This window comes from Hemiscyllium ocellatum, chromosome 2, assembly GCF_020745735.1.
Source record: "Hemiscyllium ocellatum isolate sHemOce1 chromosome 2, sHemOce1.pat.X.cur, whole genome shotgun sequence".
Classification (NCBI taxonomy): Eukaryota; Metazoa; Chordata; class Chondrichthyes; order Orectolobiformes; family Hemiscylliidae; genus Hemiscyllium; species Hemiscyllium ocellatum.
The window spans coordinates 43336880-43359495 of NC_083402.1; the positions used below are offsets into that span (position 1 = coordinate 43336880).

The following is a 22616-nucleotide window of genomic DNA, read 5'->3' on the forward strand; positions in this document are numbered from 1 at the left end:
TTATTAGCATATGGATTTCTTTAATAGATTTGTGTGCATGTTTGTGGCTGTTAATTTAGGATATATCTTAACTCACTTTTTTTTTTAACTGGGTTAAATCTTTCCTTCACACAGAACCTAGAGAGGTTCTGGAGTGGTATACTTAAATACCTGGCTCGCAGTGTGATATCACCCCAGTTCAATTTTGTATGTTTAAGTTCAAGTGTTCATAAAAATATTTTTTTATTAAACATGAAAATATTTTGAACAGTATGCATAGGTACCCAGTGTGGTGATTTCTAATTGGTATCAGATGTTGCACATTATCTCTGGCCAGGCCACTCGTCTCCCATTTTGTTTCTTCAGTTGATGACAACACAGAACGAAAGTCTCTTACAAGACTGAGCAATGTCTGCATTTATTTTTAAATTTCTCGCAGGCTTTCATTTTGTGTGAAGCTGTTCATTGCAAAAGCAAATTGGGTGATCTTGGGTGGTGACTGAAGGCAGCAGTCTAAGACAGGGATTGCAGCTGATTCTGTGTCTTTCAGGGTTTTTAAACCAATAATGTCTTTTTGTTTTAGTGCTCCACGTGGGAGTTTTACCAGTTGGTCCACACTTTATCAGGTTTGCAGGTGGGCTTTCAGGCCCTGCTCCCAGCTGTTGAGGCTCAGTTAAACTCATCCCTCCTTCGTAATATTTTGTTGGAACTGCCACAGCTGTTGGATCCTGTGCATCACTATGTGAAGATTTTGGATGAAAGTGCAGCCAAGTAAGTTCAGCTGGAATGGTTCTTTACTTGTGATAAGTATTAATAACCTCGTTCAATTGACCTGTTTTTATATTAGTGACACGTGGATTTTTCCTCATACTTTGATTCTTTGTGATGAAAATTAAATCGTATTTCACTGGTTCCTTAGATAGAAAATGACAAAAAAAAGGAAATGGTGGAGGTGGGTACATTTAAAAGACTTTTGGACAGGTACATAGATAGGAAAGGTTTAGAGGGATATGGGCCAAATGCAGGCAAGTGGCACCAGTTCAGTTTAGGAAATCTGATTGGTATGGACGAGTTAGGCCGAAGGGCCTGTTCCATGCTGTATGACTCTATGACCAGTTTTGCAGGGCTATCTCATCACCAGAGAGCAGGTGAAAACAGACCCCCCCCCTTTTTAGATGGCAGAGAGGGGTATACTGCCTGGTCTAGCCCTTCTTATATTCTCAATCTCCCACCCTCCAGATTTGCTGAAGGGTCACTTCTGGCCAGGCAAATGGACCAAAATGGTTTGTAGAAATGTGGAGAACTATTTTTGGAATTACTAAAATGCCAGCAATTCATTGCATTTAACAAATTGGTTGTCAGGGCCCAATCTTGATTCACTGAGATCCTCTGGAGCTGTGTGAAAGTTCATGTGGAGTCTGGGTTGTCGTGGTAGCATGTGTAGCAGCCTGTAACTACAGATGGTGATGGTGCAGGCTCCAAAGTTCTTTCCACATTGTAGCTGACCATGAACCTCTTCCATTCTTAGCACCTGCAATTATTGTGCCTGGTGGAAGGATTTACACGTGAACATTCAACCCATTTGGCTGTGTAATACACACACCTTCCTTGTCCTTACATCAATTTTTTACCTTAAAGTTAGACACGTAAATTCTGCTTGGTCCCACTTTTTTTTTGCTGTTTAGGTAGTTTAGGAGCTTGCTATATCTATACTGTCAATGCTGTTTTGCTTAGTCCATTTTCATTGAATTGTAAATATTTTATTCACAATCGCAGGATGTTGTTAGTGCAGGGTGGAGAAAGCTTTTTTCTCGCTTGCTGGATCTGATCCAAAATGTTTTATTCCAACGTTAGGTTGCACATGGTGGAAAGTGAATGTTTTCTTGCTATTGCTATTGAGAGTAGTCATGATTTGGAGATGCCGGTGTTGGACTGGGGTGTACAAAGTTAAAAATCACACAACACCAGGTTATAGTCCAACAGGTTTAATTGGAAGCACATTATCTTTCGGAGCGACGTTCCTTCATCACCTGATGAAGGAGCGTCGTTCCGAAGGCTAGTGTGCTTCCAATTAAACCTGTTGGACTATGACCTGGTGTTTTGTGATTTTTAGCTACTGAGAGTAGAATCCCTTTCTCTGCCTGCATCCTATCTTGGACCTTCAACACTGTCCTCACCAATTTACACTAGTTTCTCTTTCCATCCAGTTTCCTTTGTTTGTAGTAAGTGGTCACCATTTGCCATTTATTGGCCATCCCTAATTTCTGTTCAGAAGGTGGTGGTGGTGAAGTTGGGAAGTAGGAGCCTCCTCCTGATCTGCAGTACATTTTGTTTTAAACTCACTTGTGGGATGTGGTCATTGCTGCCTGGCCAGCTTTTGATATCTGTCCCTAGTAGCTCTTGAGAAGGTAGTGTTGAGCTCTGTTCCTCAACTTGCTGCTGTCCATGTGCTTTCAGTTGACCCACAATGTCATTGCCAGGGTGGGGGGGGGGAGGAGTGGTTGGAATTCCAGGATTTTGACACATTGACAGTGAAGGAACAGTGATACATTTCCAAGTTAGGATGGTGAATGACTTGGAGGGGAAATTGCAGGTGATAGTGTTTTCATGCATCAGCTGCACTTGTCCTTCGTGATGAAAGTACTCGTGGGTTTGGAAGGTGCTGTCTCAGGATCTTTTGGGGTTGGTGTAGTTTCACCCATTAATTTAACTGAGAAGATCCTCATAGCCTTGTCCCATTTTACCTTTGAAAATTTCTCCATCCTTGATTTGATTTATTGTAGTCACATACCTAAGTACAGTGAAAGGCTTTGCTTGAGAGCAGTACAAGCACATCATAGTAAGCAAATACATGGAGATTGTAGGGTGCTTAGACAAAGTGAGATGTACAGTTTACACTGTGCACGAGGTGCATAAAGCAAGATCAACATTATTACACGTCCTCCTACACTCTTCGTTCTTCAGTGAATTTCCCTCCCATCTCTCCTCAAGTCCTATTTCCTGAAAATCCCCCCCAAAATGTTCTCTTTCCCTACTTCCCATGTTTCATGTGTCTTTTCATAAATCACATTTTTCAACATTCCCATTATCTATTTAAAAAAAAAAGTTGAGGTTGTACAGGACATTGGTGAGGCTTCTTCTGGAGTAGTGTGTCCAGTTCTGGTCACCCAGTTCTAGGAAGGATATTATCAAGCTGGAGAAGGTTCAGAAGAGTTTTACTAGGATGTTGCCAGTGTATGTAAGGTTTGAATTATAAAAAGACAAAAAGGTTGGGCACCTTTACCTTTACCCTGCTTAATGAAATACGTGAAGGTGCATTTTTCTATTTTAAAATGACATGAAAATGCAAATCACTTTCCTGTGTCTTCTGTTGCTCAGTTAGCAAACGTAGGCATTAAATTGGGTTATTTCTCAACCTGTTGAGGTCTAGAGGCTTGAAGATTGTCATGATGAGAGCAGCTGTGAAGATGAATCTTATGGAGCCATTCGATTAATGCAGAAATTCTTTGTTTCTTTTCAGTTCATTTTTCTTTTAAAATAAACAAGTATTTTGCCAAATGCCATTTTGGATGTAGTGTGGAAATATGATGCTTTGCTTTATTTTCTCTTCCTCCCCACCCATCCAATCTCCAGATCTAATTGTTTCTCCAAAATAATCCTGGCTTAGTTTCCATAACAACATATGGCCAAAAATATTAATCTCTTCACTGCATTTAGCCTCTAATAACTTTGAACTGGCAGACAGCCAGCTAAGGCACTACTTAAAAAGAAACCGTGTAATTACAATGAAAACTTAAAATTAGATTAATCCTAGTCAGAAATAAGTAAAAAATTAATTTTAAAATAAATTCCTTTGAGCATCCTTTGTTAAAACTCAAACAATGGTAAACTTACGGTAACCAAAAACAATTAAAATGCAATGTCTTAGACAACATTGAAATGTTTGATTTTTTTTGTGTGTGTTTCCCATGGTATTGAAAGAGTGACTATGTATTCATGATTTGTGTCTTGTCATTTTTGCAGAATAGGTGATAAGACACAGCTCTTTACAGACCTCACTGACTTCCCTATCATCCAGCAGCGAAAGCTGGAGATTCAGGAGGTACTTTCCCGACTGCAGAATCATCGCAGAGAGATCCGATTGATTCTGAAAAAGCCGTCTTTAGATTATGTGACAGTTTCGGGGCAAGAGGTAAACCGAGCTCGATTTTAATCAGGCTGGAATAATCTGCTGATTACTTTAAATGCATCCACTGAGGTTGAAGTCCCTTTTGTTTCTCAGGACTGCTGCAGCCTGTTTATGTCCAATTTTAGACTGGTGACACAATTTCAAGAAAATGCCCACAATCATCATCTCATGATAACCAAGGATGGTCCCTCATCGTAACCTTGCTAACATCATTTAGATCTCCAGGCCAAAGAAATTCAGAAACCTCTGGCTGTCATCTTGCCCTGTCTAGTCTAAAGTGTCGTTTGATCTTTTGAGTTTGCAGGGACTTGGCAAAAAAAAATCATTATGTTCCAAACAATCCAGGTTAGCAGGACCTCTGAATGCTACTGCAGTAATGTTGTGATGTATTTTACATACTATGGCAGGAGTACATTTTGATGAAGGCCAGACATTTTACCTTGGGATTTTCTGTCTAGTACTACTACTAGTTGAGACAGTCAATTCACTGTTAGTGCTCACATTACCAATCCCTGCTCTCTGTGATGGTAACGTGGAAAGGAATTACTGATAGGAAAAGAGTTTTACTGAAATGTATTTCTGTGAATTTGTTCTGTTTATTATTTTGTAGAAAATGCTGAAAACAATTAACATGCTGAAAGTTATAATGCTGATCAATTAAAACTAACTTCAAAATGACTTTTGAATTATTCATCTGACAACAGATCTGTTTAGGTTTTGTTCCTTTCAAAAAACACCCTTTTATAACTGTATGCAGAGAGCTATTTAAAATCTAAGGAGTAAAATAAAAAAAAACAAGTGTGTCACATGAACACAGAACATGAATGTTGCTTCAAAGAATGCACAACTTAAGCAATATAGTCAATATGTAGATGGCCCCTAGAGAAGGGGCAAAACGAGACCACCTGTCAGGAAATAAGGCAGGGCAAGTGACTGAGTGAGGTGTCAATGGGGGATCACTTTGGGGCCAGTGATCATAATTCTATTAGTTTTAAACTAGCTGTGGAAAAGGATAGACACTACCTAAAAGTTAAAGTTCAAAATTGGGGAAAGGTCAATTTTGACGATATTGGATGGGAACTATCAAAGGTTGATTAGGAAGGCTGTTTGCAGGTAAAGGGACATCTGGCCGGTGGGAAGCTTTCAAAAACTAGATAATGAGAATTCAGGGCCAGCATGTTCTTGTTACTGTGAAAGGTAAGGCTGACAGTTGCAGGAAACAGTGGATGACTCGAAATATTGACAGTGGTGAAGAAGGAAGTGATAGAGGTGGGTACAATTATAACCTTTAAAAGACATTTTTACAGGTGCATGAATAGGAACAGTTTAGAGGGATATAGACCAAATGCAGGCAAATGAGACTAGTTCAGTTTAGGAAACCTGGTCAGCATGGATGAGTTGGGCCGAAGGGTCTGTTTCCGTGCTGTATACCTCTGAGACTCTAATGTCAGTGTTGCAGAATGTATCAAATGGAGGTAAACGTACTGGATTTATTTAAGGTATAGTTGGAAATATTGCTGTACTAGAGAACTAAGTTTTGCATGGTATAAATATTAACGTACCAGCCATTTTCAGAAAAATTAGAGTGGTCATTGTTTGTTGCAGTGTAATTGGACAATAGGGGTTTGCAAACCAAATCAAAGTATATTTTTAAAGGAAAAAAGCTTTTTTGTTGTTATAGGCAGTGATGATAGTGTGACTATTTAGCACATTCATAACTGGTACACTTCTTAAAAGCTAATTGACTGAGAAGGTAATTTCCCCCAAGGGATGTTTTTTGTGGTTGTGAAATTGTAGATTTAATCTTATCCTGTGTTCTTTTGCCCATTTTACAAAGGGATAATGTGAATATGAATCTAAACTGAGGGGGAGAATTTCCATGAGGTTTTTCAGTCTTTTGTAACTTAAGGAGAAGGTTCTTAAAATCCCTGAGAGAATGATGCCTGTGAAACTAAGTACCAACAAATTTAAAAATCTAGTGATGGAAATAATCTAAAGGAACTGGATTGTTGTAAAAACCATCTGAATCACTGATGTCCTTTAGGGAAAGATATCTGCCATCTTCTTCCTGTCTGCCAATATGTACTCAAACCAACAGCAATGTGGTTCACTCTGAAATGCTGAACAATGCACTCAGTTCAGGGTTAGTTTGGGCTTGTCAATAAATGCTGGTCTTGCCAGTGACACCCACATCCCATGGAAAAATAGGAAAGTTGTTCTTGACAAGTTAATGACTGGGGGGCATCATCTCGAACTGCTGCAGTCTGTGTGACGTGGTGACTTTATCAATGGCACCACCTTTTAAATAATTTGCAAAGCCAAATTATTGAGAAATTCACAGTTAATATCATATGCTACATTCACTTTCTCTAGGGACATTTATATCTTAACTCAATTCCAAGAGTGTTCAACAACATTCTTAGGTTAGCAGTGTGCTAACACAGCCCATACTACTAGTTAATTTTCCGCAACATTTGTGGTGAAACGGGAAAAATCTCACTCTTCAATGACCGGTCTGCACCATCCCCTCCCAGATCCCATTGGCTGGTCGTTCACCTGAGCACCAACAATACTTGATGATCTGAATGGAATGTATTGTGAGTTCTGTTCATTTGTGTATGTTTCCCACTTGTACCTAGGAACCATATGCAATGTATTCTTTAAAGTATTCACTTTAATCCTCTGTCACAACGTTCAATAATAAAAGCTCAAAGTGACTGTGTGATCATGAACCATCTTTTTAGATTAAGAGAAGCTTGCTGATCAGCTTCAGTCAGATATTGTCGAATGTGTACACGCTATTGAGTTTGGTTGATTTAGGTTTAAACAAAGTAGGCATGGGATGAGAACAAACTTCTAAAATGTGAAAAAGTTGCATGAAGGAGTCAGAAGGTGGTCATACAATGTTAGTAGTGATCAGTCTAAGAAACGCTATGAACAATTGTATTCAACAACAATCTGTAACCTTTATTGATAGTCATATCCCACACTCTGTTTTTACCACCAAGCTGGGAGATCAACCCTGGCTCATTTGAGTGCAGGAGAGCATACCAGGAAGACCACCACTCATTCTTAAAAATGAGATGTTCACCTGGTGAAGCTTCATGACTGGACAACTTGCACGCCAATCAGTGAAGGCAGGATGCTATACACAGGGTCAAGTGATCCTCCACCTGATGGGATCTAAGCACTGCAATCTCACCACTTCTAGCCATGAATAGCGGTCGACAATTAAACTGTTCACTAGGGAGTTTGGCTCCACAATTATCCCCATCCACAATGACAGGGGTTGGGGGGGTGGTGGTGCCAGCATTTGCTCCCATCTGCAGCAGGAAGAGCTGAGTGGATGAACCATCACCATCTCCTCCCAAGATCCTCAGCAGCCAAGATGCCAGCCTTCAGCCAATTTGATACACTCCATGTGAATCAAGATAGCTGAAGGCATTAGATACTGAAATGATGTGAGCCCTGACAATATTTCAGCAACTGTGCGTCAGAACATGCAGCAGCCTTAGCCAACACTAGCGTCTCCCTGACATTGTGTAGAATTGTCCAGGTTCTCTAGAGGTGAGGTGAGAGTGACAGCCCTTGATATCAAGGCTGCATTTGCAAATTACTGGAAAGTTTGGTCCAATACATCTTGGACACTGTGTGGTCAAAACCACTTCCCTTTTCACCAGAAATTGAGCCTTTTTCACCACATACTATTGGATCTGGTGCTGCAGTTTGAACTGTGCAAATTGGAGCAAATGTTTGTGGGAGAACACGTGTAAAAGGGATCTTTGCAATATTGGGTTTTGATTAGTAATGGAGAAGAGCAAGAAACAATCTAAAATAGCTTTACTCTTTGAATCATGATTAATTTTCACTGCCTTATTGTTCTGCATCTCTCATTATTCCCTATTTCAAAGAAACATGCAGCTACAGTTAAATAAATTTGATTGCTGTTGTTGATATTTTCTGTACAAATCAATTTGAATGTTTAAAAAAGGGTGTATGCACGTGTGTGTACCTACATGCATGGATCTCTCTTCTGAAAGGAGGATTGAAGATATACCTAATGAAAATGGTTCTATTCTGAGAACATTACAACATTGTAAATGCAGCACCATCTGTGATATAGAGCCCATCTGAATCTGACTAAAGTACGGTGACAGTTGGAAAGGATACGTTGTCATATTGTTATGCAATAGTGCATTTTAGTTACTTGTTTAAAAAAGTTCTTATTACTCTTTTTTTTTCTTCCAGTTTCTGATAGAAGTCAAAAGCTCTCTGCTGTCCATCGTTCCATCTGACTGGACACAAATTTCAAGGTATGTATGAATGAAATTTGAAATTTTGGCTCATATAGGTTACTTAAAAACCTAGAATATTGATTTACACAACATCAGGTTATAGTCCAACAGGTTTAATTGGAAGCACTAGCTTTTGGAGCGCCGCTCCTTCATCAGGTAGTTGTGGAGGACACAATTGTAAGGCACAGAATTTATAGCAAAAGTTTACAGTGTGATGTAACTGAAATTATACATTGAAAAATGCCTTGATTGTTTGTTGAGTCTTTCATCTGTTCGAATACCATGATAGTTTCACTTCCTTCATATGTAAATCACAAAACCTTATTTTAAATGTTACATTCTCAGGTTAACTGTACCAATTGGTGTTAGCCAGATAATGTTGAAGGTGTTAGCCCCCCTGTGTTCTCTGTCTGTGCCATAATGTTTAGACTGATTCTAATCTAAAAAATGAGTTAACAGAGCCTTACATGAATTCATGCAGTTTTTGAGCAAAGTACAATATATCTCTGCAAGTACAAATTCACCCCACAAATGTATATGTGTGCGTGTGTGTGTCTGTCTGTCCAGGGTGGGGGTTTGTGAGTGTGAGAGAGAGAGAGAGAGAGTGTATATGTGAATGTAGAGTGTCTAAGTCTGTGAGGGGGTGCATGTGTGACTGTGTGTCTGGGGTGGGCGGTTGTGAATGTCTGTGAGAGAGAGTGTATATGTGTGTGTGAGTGTAGAGTGATCTAAGTCTGTGAGAGGATGCATGTGTGTGTGTTTGTGTACATACGTGTGTCCATGTATGTATGTGTGTGTATAATGCAATGGTGGACACCTGTAGTGTGACATGAACCCAAGGTCCCAGTAGAGGCCCTCCCTGTGTATACGGAACTTAGCTATCAACCTCTGCTTGGCCACTTTTCGCTGCTACCTGTCCCGAAGTCCGCCTTGGAGGATGGTCACCTGAAGGTCTGAGGTCGAATGTCCTGAACCACTGAAATGTTCCCCAACTGGGAGATAACACTCCTGTCTGTTGTATGGTGCCCATTCATCCGTTGCCATAGCCTATGCTCGGTTTCCCCAATGTACCATGCCTCAGGGCATCCTTGCCTCCAACGTATAAGATAGACAATGTTGGCTGAGTCACATGAGTACCTGCCACGTACGTGGTGGGAGGTGTCCTCACGTGTAATGGTGGTATCCATGTCCACACTCTGACACGTCTTGCAGCGCCTACCATGACAGGGTTGTATGGAGTTGTCCTGAAAGCCGGGCAGTTTGCTACGAACAATGATCTGTTTGAGGTTTGCCGGTTGTTTAAAGGCAAGCACTGGAGTTCTGGGGAAGGCCTTGGGGAGGTGCTCATCCTCATGGATAATGTGTTGCAGGTCACGAAGAACATGGCGTAGCTTTTCAGTTCCTGGGAAGTACTGAACAACAAAGTGTACCCTGTCAGTTGCAGCACGCGTCTGTCTCCTGAGGAGATCATTACGGTTCCTTCATGTGGCACGTCGGAATTGGTGGTCGATGAGTTGAGCATTGTACCCCGTTCTTGTGAGGGCATCCCTGAGTACTTCCAGGTGCCATCACGTTCTTCCTCATCTGAACAGATCCGGTGTATGCGTAGGGCTTGACCATAGGGGAAGGCTGGTTTAATATATTTTGAGTGTATGCTGCAGATGTGTAGCATTGTGAGGTTAACTGTGGGTTTGCAGTAGAACGTGGTGCTGAGGTGTCCATTCTTGATGGAGATGCATGTCCAAGAATGAGACAGATAGTCGAGAGTAGTCCATGGTGAGTTTGATAGTAGGATGAACCTTGTTGATATCACTGTGTAGTTTTATCCTTGTCATGGGTCCAGAGGAAGAAAATGTCGTCAATGTACCTGGTGTACAGTGTTGGTTGGAGGTCCTCTGCAGAGAAGAAGTCGTGTTCGAACCTGTGAAGATGTTGGCATATTGGGGGGCAAATTTGGTCTCCATGGCTGTTCCATGAGTCTGGATGAAGAACTGATTGTCAAAAGTGAAGAGGTTGTGATCGAGGATAAAGCGGATGGGTTGTAGGACGGTGTTTGGAGATTGGCATTTGTTGGTGTTGAGTACTGAGGGTGTTGCTGCGATGCCGTCATTGTGAGACTCTGACTCTTAACTCACTTTTTAGATTAGAATCGGTCTAAACATTATGGCACAGACGGAGAACACAGAGGCTAACACCTTCAACATTATCTGGCTAACACCAATTGGTACAGTTAACCTGAGAATGTAACTTTTTAAAAAAAAGTTTTGTGATTTTCATATGAAAGAAGTGAAACTATCGTGGTATTCGAACAGATGACAGACTCAACAAACAATCAAGATATTTTTCAATGTACAATTTCAGTCACATCACACTGTAAACTTTTGCTATAAATTCTGTGTTTTACAATTGTGTCCTTCAACAACCACCTGATGAAGGAGCAGCGCTCCGAAAGCTAGTGCTTCAAATTAAACCTGTTGGACTATAACCTGGTGTTGTGTGATTTTAACTTTGTACATCTCAGTCCAACACCAGCATCTCCAAATCATGGAATATTGACAATAATTACAGGCTAGAACTTGTACAAACAAGAATGTGGATTTATGTAGTATATAATTAACCATTCATTACATCTCAAAGCACTATACAATAATGGGATACCTTGGTTATGTGATAATTTATATAGACAAATGCCACAGTCACTTTGCATACAGCAAGTAAAACACAAATAGTAAATGAATGAGTGATGACCTGTTTTTGATAGTTGAGGAAATGAATATTAGTTAGGAAACAGCAGAGCTCTCTGCTCCTCTTCAAATACTCTCATCAGATCAGTTATACTAAGTTGCCATACCTGGTTTAATATCTAATTTGAAAAGTCCTGGAACTCCTTTAGTATGACACTATTGTGCTGGTGTGATGTGCTCAAGTCAATAGAGAGTCCAAAATCAGCTGGGCCAAACTAGCATGATACAAATTCTAATTTTGACTTTTGATGTAGCCATTTCGAAGACGGCATCAGAAAAGGTAGCAGTTGACTTTTAAGAAAAGGAAGATAGCCTCTAAGCCTTTTACTTCTGGTTCATTGTTACCATGGTAATCATGTTATGTGGTACTGAAATACTTCAAGCAACATTTTGGCAGTTTGTTTGAAAGAATGTTCAAATCAGGCAGCATTTTATGTTCTAAGGTCTATTTCTTTCCTGCTTCAAGCCCAGAGCTCCCTCCTTAGACACAACCTGGAGGTCAGATTTGCAAAAGAGCCTATTGTTGGGCCTATTTGAGGATATGAAGTTATGTCTAAGTATGGTCGCAAATGCATTTGAACTTTAAAAAGGGTAAAGTCAGGGCTCAAGGAAAGTACCAAACCTAAATGATATGTTTCTTAAGTATGAAAAATAACTTTTCAATTCATGTAATTAATAATTTATGAGATTCAGCAACTTTGGAGAAGCTTGTTCATAAAAGTCTATTGAAGGAAATAGAAGGTCCAGAGGAGGTACAAATGCATTTAAACACCAGAAGTATATGCAGTTGCAATGAATTGAACTTAATTTGGAGGTGGAATTCGTTTTTTGTAGACGAAAATTCATGAGGGTGAAGAGGTTGATAGATGTACAGAAAAGTTCACTGAGACTTGTGCTTATTGTGGCCATGTTTGTAACTGGCATTTAAATTTCTGCAACTTTCAATATTGCTGTAATTGGTTTGTGACTTGGTTATAAAGGGCATAAAGGCCTAGGAAATGCCAGAATCATATATTTTGCCCTTCAACTGGTCAATTTTGATACGTCACATTAAAGGATTTGGTGCAATCAAAGCATGGTAAAAGCTACAGAAAAGGGATATGTTGCAATATTTAGGGGTAGGAGGAGAAGGGCAAGTGTAACTACAAACTTCAATTAAGTATTTTGTCTGCTCCTAACTGCCAAAAATTATAAATTTAAGGAAGAATTATGAAGAAACCTGACAGGGAGTCTCCTCAAGCTATTTGTTAGATAAACCAGATAAATATATTGGAGAACATCTGATCTAGAATGGAGTTGTCATTAGACTCCTTTCAACATTAATGGGAAAATACTTTAGATTAAAAATTAAATGAAGAAGCATCTTTTCATGCACAAGGTGTGGAAATTAGAATTATTCCTGTCATTTACGTAATAGTAATTACAAAGGAATGAGCTAACTGGAGTAGACTGGGGAAGAGTTTTAGCAGCAAAAGTGGATGAGGAACAATAGCAGACATTTAGAAAACAGATCCTGGCTCACAGCAGACATAATCCAGTGAAGATGATGGATCAGCTGTGGTTAACCAGGGAAATTAAAGACAGCATCAGGTTGAAAGAAAATATGTAATGTTTGATGATAAACCAGAGGATTGGGAAGGTTTTTAAAATTAACAAAAGATGACCAAGTCAGTACTAAAGGCGGAGAAGATAACTTTGACAATGAAGTTGCAAGTAACCTTAAGCGCTGCTTTAAGTATTTTAAAAGGAAGCGAGAATTCAAAATGAGCATAGGCCCCTTCAGGAATTAGGCTGGATAATAGAAAGTTTGAAGACCCAGGAAATGGCACAGGAGTTGAATAAATACTTTGCATTAGTTTTTACAGTAGAAGACACTGATAGCATCACAAAATCACTAAATATTCAAGGGGCAGAAGGAGGAGAGTAAATAAAAAATACAATAACTATCACTGGAGAAAAACGTGCAAGGGAAACTAATAGGGCTAAAGATCTGATGGAATACATCTTGGGGTTTTTACAAGGTTTATGAAGGTTTGTAGCTCAGGTTGAGGTTTAGGGTGTAGGTTTGCTCGCTGAGCTGTAGGTTTGATATCCAGACGTTTCATTACCTGGTTAGGTAACATCATCAGTGGCGACCTCCAAATGAAGCGAAGCTGTTGTTTCCTGCTTTCTATTTATATGTTTGTCCTGGTTTGGGTTCCTGGGGTTTGTGGTGATGTCATTTCCTGTTCATTTTCTGAGGGGTTGATTAGATGGTATCTAGACCTATGTGTTTGTTTATGGTGTTGTGATTGGAGTGCCAGGCCTCTTGAAAAAAAATCCACCAATTCGACTGGGACAACACATCTACCCTGGGACAGGCTAAGCAAAGACATGCCAGAGAATTCCTAGAGGCCCGGCACTCCAACCCCAATGCCATAAACAAACACACAGATCTAGATACCATCTATCAACCCCTCAGAAAATGAACAGGAAATGACATCACCACAAACCCCAGGAACCCCACCCAGGACAAATATATAAATAGAAAGCAGGAGACAACAGCTTTGCTTCACTTGGAGGCCGCCACTGATGATGTTACCTAGCCAGGTAATGAAACGTCTGGATATCAAACCTACAGCTCAGCGAGCAAACCTACACCCTAAACATCTTAGGGTATTAAAGGATATTCTAGGATATTAAGAATTGGAAGTCATAATTTTAGGATAAGGGGTAACAGCTGAGGAGAAATATTTTCTCTCAAAGTATTTGTGGCACCACTATCCCAGAGTATGGTGGATGTTTTGACATTGAGTACACTTGAGAAGATAGACAGATTTTTAGTTAGTAATGGGTTGAAGGGCTATGGACAGTGGGCAGGGAAGTGCAGTTGAGGCTGAGATGGGCTCAGCCATGATTGTTTTAAGTGGTGGAGAAGATTCCAGGGGCTGAAGTGCCTGCTTCTCCACCCAGTTCTTGTGTCCCTATTTTCTAAAGGAAGTAGCTGCAGAGATAGTGAATGCACTGGATTATCACAATCTTCTGATAATCCTTAGATTGTAGAAAAGTTCCAAAGGTTTGGCAGTTTTCCAGAGTGACATGTTTATGTAAAAGTCTTTATTTTGTGCTGAAAGTTGCTGGAGTAGATACAGAACAAATGTTTCCTAACATTGAACAAGTACATCTAGATCACATCAGCATAAGGAAGTCATCAAGAAATCCAAAAGTGAATTCAAATAGTAAGTGGCTTGGCAGGTGCTGCTGAATTGTTACTGTACATCATGTCAACATGATGTGGAGGTGCCGGTGTTGGACAATGGTGGACAAACTCAGAAATCACACGACACCGGGTTACAGTCCAACAGATGCAAGAAGTCCACTTGTCACCATTTCTTTTATTGTTTGATGTGATGGAGTAACATTTGAAGGGGAGTTTGTGAAATAAATCTTCAAAGAAAACAACTTATAATTACACAAGTATAGTATTATATACAGTTGCTCAGTGGTTAGCACTGCTGCCTGACTGCACCAGGGACCCAGGTTCAATTCCAGCCTTGGGTTGAATTTACACATTCTCCCCGTGTTTGCGTGGGTTACCTCCCACAGTCCAAAGACCTGAAGGTTTGGTGGGGATTGGCCAAGTTAAATTACCCATAGTCTTCAGGCAAGTTCAGGCTAGGTGGATTCACCATGGGAAATTCAGGGTTACAGAGATATGGGAGGCGAGTGGGTCTGGGTGGGATGCTTTTCAGTGGCTCGGTATGGACTCAATGGGCTGAATGGCCTGCTTCCGCACTGTAGGAATTCTATGACTCTATAGCACATTTAATATAATAAAACATCCCAAGGCACTTGATATAAACTTTATAATTTGACACTGCGGTGCAGAAGATGCCATTAGGGTAAATAGCCAAAAGCCTGTTCATAGCTTTGGTCAGAAGTCAGCACATTGAGGGGAAATATCTGCTCAGCCGGGAATGAATTTTGGGCAATTACTTAGAACGTTTCCCAACAGTGAATGAATTCAGGGAGGGGGTGGTGAGTTTGTGGTGATGACTGACATGATTTTGGATGACTTTGCAAAGGGGTAGCATATAGATGAGAAATATAGATTTTCTGGAAACACCAGAGGGTGGGGAGGGAGAAGAGAAGTCATTCCAAGTGATTCTATGGCTATGATCCATCCAGGTACTGGGCAAGTGTAGCCACACCCAACTGACTGACTGTCATAAGTTAACTTGCACATAATAGTCCAATAAACCCACTCTTTGATTTAAAAAAACAGCTGAGAATATAAGGAAAAGAGCATGGATGAAAGTCAGGGAAAATAGTTATCTTGACCTGTCAAACCTGAAGGTGCTGAGTTTCAAAAAAAATTTCAACCAGTTTCAATGTTTTTAAATGCTCTTGACAATAGGCTTTGCCTCTACCATTTGAGCACCTCTACTTAAACTGGTAAAGTCTGTCACACAGAACATGTAATTAATTTAATTACCAGAACATCCACATGAACTATGATTAATTTTGCATTCCTTTGTGGACATGAATGGAAACTGCATGAACTAGTTACGTAAGCAACAAATTGCGATGGAATTAAATGTTTAAAACTACTTGGAAGTCATTGGACGACAATTCTGCGGGGCCAAGCTTGTAGTGGTGTGCAATATGGCAAAAACATGGGAAGGTTAAATAAAAAGTACTTATGAAAAAATTAGCAGCATATTTTATAACTAGCAATGACTAATGAAAGCAAATGAAGTTTAACAATGCTCACCATGCTGCTGTTAAGACTGTGATTAGCCATGAAAAGCTGTGTCTTCAAGACCATTTTCAGAGTGGCATTTTTGAAAAACTAAATCCTTATGGCATAGTGTGGCTATTCAAGCCTGTGCTGAAAGCCAGAGCTAGAGGATTAGCCAAACTTAGATCTCTGGCCTCAATTCAGCAAAAGTAATAAACTGCAACACATTGCCTCTGGAGGCAGCTTGTTTGACATAGGATCAGATTTGGCCTTTTGACATTGCCATCAAGTCTTGGAGGGTGGATGAAGGTAAATGCTGGGGGACTGGGAACAATTTTATTCCCCACCTGTTTCACCACAGTTCCACCTGTAGCATCGTGCAATCCCTTCATCAAGCCAAAGTCGAACAGTTCTGTTCTAGGCCATGGCATGAGAGACGCAACAGAGATGGTGGTAAGTGGTGACCCTAAGCATGGAGTGGCCTTGGGTGTTCTGAAAATTAATTTCAGATCCCATGAACTGCTAGAACATCAGTACAAACACAGGCAAGGTAATGTCTTGCCAATAACCATCTACTGTGCTGATGAACCAGTACTTCTCCGTGTTAAACACCACTTAGAAGAAGCACTGAAGATACCAACGGCATAGAGTGCAGTCTGGGTGGAGAATGCCAATGTCTGTCACTGAAAATGGTTTACTTGTAACCCTGTTGACTGAGCTGGCCAACATCTGCAGGCACACCTGAAAGGTGCTTCACAAGAGTATTGTAGAACAAAATATCACACCAAACCGCATAAGGATGTATTAGATCAGATGACTAGCTATGATAGGTTTCAGGACAGTCCGAGAAGAGGAAATTGAGATAGCAAAAAGGCAAGGTTTATGCAGAAAATTTCCGAGCTTGCCATGATGGGGTAATTAAAATCGGGGATTTGCAAAAGGCCAGAATGAGCCAGAAAAGAGGAATATGATGGATGGTTGTGAAACGGAGGTGACTACATAATAATTATGAGCAAAACCATGAAGTGATTTGAAGAGAAGAATGAGAGCTTTTAAATCAAAAATATTGCTTGACTGTGAACCATCGTAAACTAGCAATCAGTGATAATGACCAGACATGGCACAAGTAGACAAGAGCAGCAGAAATTTGGAAGACTTTGACATTACGGAGGGTAGAAAGTGGGAGACCAGTCAGGATTGCATTGGAATAGTTAGGTACAGAGGTAAAGACAACATGAAAGTGGATTCCAATAGCAGATTGCATCAACGTGGTTGATAAAGGTGATGGAACAAACAAGTGATTGGGAGCTCATCTCAGTGTGAAAAACAATCCAACTTTCTGGACAATATGGTTCAGTGCCAGAGAACTGCTGTTAAGAGTTGGTAGCTAGAGAATGGAATATGGAGCAGAAAAAATAATTAAGAAGCAGCCCAGTTCATGTGGGATTACAACCATTTTCACACTGAGGGCAGCCACCAGTGTTGTGTGGCCTTATCACTCTGTTAAATTCAATAGCTTTATAATACCTCTGTCAGCTCATGGGCTTCCATGATGTTCTCTGGGTAATTAGCAGTTTCTTTCCATTTTCAGCGATGTTGCTTACTTTTACCTTGTCCCCATCATGGCATATGTTTTCTTGCAATTGAGTACCTTGTATATACCACTTTCCTTTTATACTTGTTATTTTTTGGCAAATCCTCTTTGTTTGTTGCTATAACAACTGTATTTGTTGTTAGAGTGGATGTTGTGAGCAATATCTCCTTCTACCGTTACACTGTTCTTTCCATCAATTTCTCTGCGAATGCATTTACTATACAGGCAATCTCTGTGTTTTGCTCTTGAATCTGTTTGCAAGCCAATTTGTGTACACGTCGGAACATGATGCAGGACAATTAAAATAGTAATTTGTATGTGCAAGAAACGTTTACGTGTTGGATTTTTAAACTTGCATCCCTTTATGGGATCGCGTTTGTTTAAGTGCAAGTGTTTGTAGACCAGCTGTTTGTAAATCGGGGACCCGCTGTATGGGGTGAAATGGTTCAGTGAGAGAACACAACTACTGAGTAAGATACAGAGAGGTTTTACCACTGTAGTGACATGAATAAGATAATTCAAGAGAGATTGGTGACATTCGGATTGTTGTTAGAGCAGGGGAGGTTCAGAGCTTAATTTAGTCAAGAGGAATTAGTGAGGAGGATTGGTTAACACGCAGAAGACCGAGTCGGAATCAATGGGTCTTTTTGGATTGGAAAGGTATAATTAATGGAGTTCCACAAAGGTCAATCCTGGGGCCTAAATTACTTGCAATCCAGATGAATGACTTGGAGGAGGGCACAAAGTATAATATATCCACATTTGCTGACTGTACAAAAATAGGTGGGTGAGCATATTGTGATGAGGACATATGGAATCCACTAGAGACAATAGATTGAGTGAATTGTGAAAAAATTGGCAGTTAGAGTTTAATGTGTGGAAAGTGTGAAGTCATGCACTCTGATAGGAAGAAGCAAAAGGGAAACTATTATTGAAATAGAGAGGGACTAGAAAAGTGCAGCACAGATGGATCTGAGTCCTTTTGTGCATGAAACACAAAAAGTCAGTGTAAAAGGCAAAAAGGCAAGTGTAAGTTTAGTCTTTATTGCTAAAAGGGTTGGAGTTTAAAAACTTGGAAATCTTTTACAACATTACAGTAAAACTATACCTGGAGTACTGTGTACAATTTTGGTCTCTGTATTTAGGAAAGGATATAGTGTCTTTGAAGACCGATATGAGATTCACTTGGCTGATTCCTGAGATGAAGGGGTTGACTTATCAAGAACAACAGGATAAATCTTTATTCATTAATCTTAGAATTATGAGTGGTGATCTTATTAAAGCATTCTGAGGGGGTCTTGAAAAGATAGATGTTTCTACAAAGGTGGATTCTCAAACTATACAACCTAGTTACAGAATATGGGGACACTATTTTAAAACTGATATGTGAAGAAGTTACTTCTCACAGAGAATAGCGGATGTGTGGAATTGTCTCCCCTAGAGTTGTGGAGGCTGGATCACTAAGTAGTTAAAGATGAGGTACACAGATTTTTGAAATATCGGAGAGCTGGGGACTGTGACTAACTGGCTGAAAGAGGAGTTGAGGCCTGGGGTAGATCAGACGTGATCTTACAGAATGGTGGGGCAGATTGGAGGAGTTGAATGATTTGACTCCTGCTTTAATTTCTTATGTTATCGTGTCTGGTTATGTAAACTGGAAAAGCAGTTTGGGTTAGGGTCCTGAGTCAGTCAGTGAGCAGGGCCTAGAAGAATGGGAGAGGTGAGGCAGACCCAGATTGGCTGCTGGCAGTCTTGTTCAGGACCCTGTTGTAGTGACAGAGAGGTCTGTGAGGTGGATAGACCATGGTGGATCTACATGGGACTTGGAAGCAGCAACGGTGAGGTTAAAAGGAGCAGAGAGGACACAAGTAGACAATCTGGTCTGGGACTTAGAGCACCAGTAGGGAGAGCGGAGAGGTCACAGACGCAGGTGAGGTGTGGTCTGTGTGGGACTAGGTGGCATGGAAAATAATGAAGAGGATAGCTGTAAATTGCAGCAAGATACCTTTGGACTGGTTAGATAGGCAGAGTGATGAAAAATTGAATTCACCCTGCAAAAATCTGTGTAATAATGTCTTAGGGGAAGACTAACAAGGCAAGAGATTGCACTGTGAATGTGGGACCCTAGAATGCAATGAAGATGAAGTGCATATGAGATTCTTGCCTGAGCTGAAGCTCTGAACTTAAAAACAAGGAGGTTCTGCATGAACTGTATGAAACAATGGTTACCATACAACTGGAGTACTGTGTGCAGTTCTGGTCACCACATTATATGAAGAATGTGATTTACCAGGATGGAAGTGACAGCCTCTTCTATTCCACCATCGGGAGTGGTGCACCATTTTTGGTAAGTTTGAGGCAGAGACTTGGGAGAGATGGGTCATTTGATAATTGGGAAATTTTAACTGTGGGGGTTATCAGGATCCAAAGCTTGTGATCTCTGGATTGTCCAAGATGAGACACATGACAGAAGATTTATGTTGGAAACGTGCAGGAGGCCTGAGATGTGGACTGATGTCGGAATGTTTGACTTTTACTGAAAAATCCACATTGCTCAGAACCCTTCGCAAATGTCTCCCACTCAGCTAGAGTCAGAGATTCGGAGCAGATATGCACACCTTCTCTCACTAGTTAACCAGGGGATGTTAGGTGGTTTAAAACCTGGTCGAACATATTGGTAACTCAATAACTGACAATGTCCACCCTTAACCAGACAAACACCTGACCATTTGACAGCACCTGTCACTCCACTATCTACTTACCAACTTCCTCACCTGGCTATCCACTCATCCACCTACTCCACCTCTACACTTACACACTTTACCCATAGACCAATTCACTCAGCCATACTCAAATACTGCACCTTCAAAGTTACCTGAAAACAGCAGCTAGTGCAGTAAAAAGCTAGAGCGTCCTCTCCTTCCCCTGACTCGACTGCGATCTGCTGAACTTTAATGTGATGCTGCACGGTCTTTTTCTGCTGCATCCTGATCTTAGAAAAAATGGACATAAGCATTGGGTTGTGAAAGGATTGCAGCGTTGCTGCTGACTGGAACATCCACACCATTGTCTTGTATGAATGGACAGCCTGCGTTGTCAACACATTTGCTGATGATACAACGATAGATGAGCAAACCAGTTGTGAGGAGCATACAAAGTATCTCCAAACAGATGTGGACTAGTAAGAGAGTAGTCCTTACACACACATACTCTCACTCACACTCACACAAAGCATTTCACAGATGAGAGATATTGTGGGAAAATGTGAATCTGTCCACATTGGTGGGAAGGATAGAGAAACAGTATATTTTTTACCGTATGCTGTAGAACAGAGAGATCTGGATAATCCTCAAGCTTGAATCACAAAATGTTGGTGTTGAGGTACAGCAAATAATTAGGAAGACCAATGAAGCATATGTTTTTATAGCATGGTGATAGAGTGTCAAAGTAGAGATGTCCTATTACAACTTTACAGTGCTTTCGTATGGCTACACCTGAAATAGACCCTGCTCTTTTGGCCCCCTTATTTAGGGAAGGGTAGACTTGCATTGGAGGTTGTTTGGAGAAGGTTGGCTTCTGAGGTAAAGGAGATGTCATAAGGTAAGGCAAAGCAGACTACAGGTATTGGAAATAAGACTTAGAGAAGACCTTACTGAAATTTTAAACTGTTCAGAAGGCACTCAACAATGTAAATGCTGAGAGGATGTTCCCATCGGGGGAATTTTTCATGAGGGGGTACAATTTCAAAATAAAGGGTCATAGTTGAGACAGAAAGGAATTTTGTCTTTTAAACTTTGAAATTGGAAGTTGGATCGTTATTTAGCTCCGCTTTGAATACATTCCATTCTTTGATTTGTAAGGGAACTGCAGATTATCAGGGTGGATGAGGTTGGGGTAAGCAGCTAATTGGAGTTGAGGCTGTGCTGACTTCAGCCATGATCCTATTGGATGGTGGGGTTGCCTGAAGGAGTTAAATCATTTAAACCCCCTATTTCTTAAATTCATATCTTCTTGCCTCCTTATAATGAACAGTTGAAAGGCAAGTCTCTAGTTGGGCTATATCCTTATCTCTGGACTAGGAAACCTAGGTCCAAGTCACACCTGCCCCAGAGGTGTACAATAGCATCTCTGCACAGGTTGATTAGAAAATATCACCACTTGAAAGGCAGTTGGACATACAGGGCTGCTCTCTGAGAGAGTGGCCTCCCTCAATGCTGTAAGCATTCTCCAATTTCAAATTCAAAAGGGTGTTCTTACTTGTGCCAATTAATCTTTTGACTGAATGGTGTAACTTCTATTATGCGTACATGAAAAGATTGTAGTATTTTAGAATTACCAGCTGTATTACCATGTGAGTTGCTTCCACTTTCAGATTCTGGTGGTGACTTATATTTAAAGTCTAAACTCTGGAGGTATTTGCAATGTAACTTCTTGATTTTTACCAACAGAATGCTGGCGTCCTTTCTTTGCCAATGTTCATCAGTTTATCTTATTACTCTTCAAAAGTGTTACATTGAATTGCAATGTGAGCCACTTGCTCTGCTATAGACTGCTTATTTTCTGCCAAGGCCTATTTTAGTGCATAAAAGCTCAGAGTGAAAGGCTGTTTTAGGTCTTTGGCAGAATGCTCTTATCATATTTATACAGTTAGTGCAAATATGTACATAATTAAAAGCAATGGTGAGTTTATTTTGAGAGAGATAATGTTATTATAGTTTAGTTATTGTGAGTTCTTCCTGCTTGCACAGTTTGCCATGGGCCAAATGCAGGCCTTTAGTGTTAGTGGCCACCAGGGATTACGTTTGAACTGAGTTGTTTTTAGACTATATATTCTAAATGTCATTATGGAAATAATAAAATGAAATCTTATTTGAACAGTACTTTTTCCCGTACAATTTTTAACACAAAGGTTGTCCAGCAAGATTTCTGTTCTCCAGATAGATCTCCTTATGCATTTGCACTTCATGGATTTTACTAAATATAGAGTGATTAGTGTATTAATAGGAAAACTGTATGGAGATACTTCGATGCTTTAGGCAGATTATGAAATTTTTGATTTTTAAACAAAAACCTCTTGCATACCTGGCATTTAAAT

General features: G+C 40.2%; 1 protein-coding gene across 1 annotated transcript in view; it reads left to right on the plus strand.

The window, feature by feature from the left end:
• msh3 (mutS homolog 3 (E. coli)) overlaps positions 1-22616 on the plus strand; it is a 274896-nt gene that overhangs the window by 107142 nt on the left and 145138 nt on the right. Inside the window, exons 14-16 of the mRNA XM_060843997.1 lie at positions 563-750; positions 4003-4171; positions 8417-8481. Coding sequence (XP_060699980.1) covers positions 563-750; positions 4003-4171; positions 8417-8481 — 422 coding nt within the window. The remainder of the gene's footprint in view (positions 1-562; positions 751-4002; positions 4172-8416; positions 8482-22616) is intronic.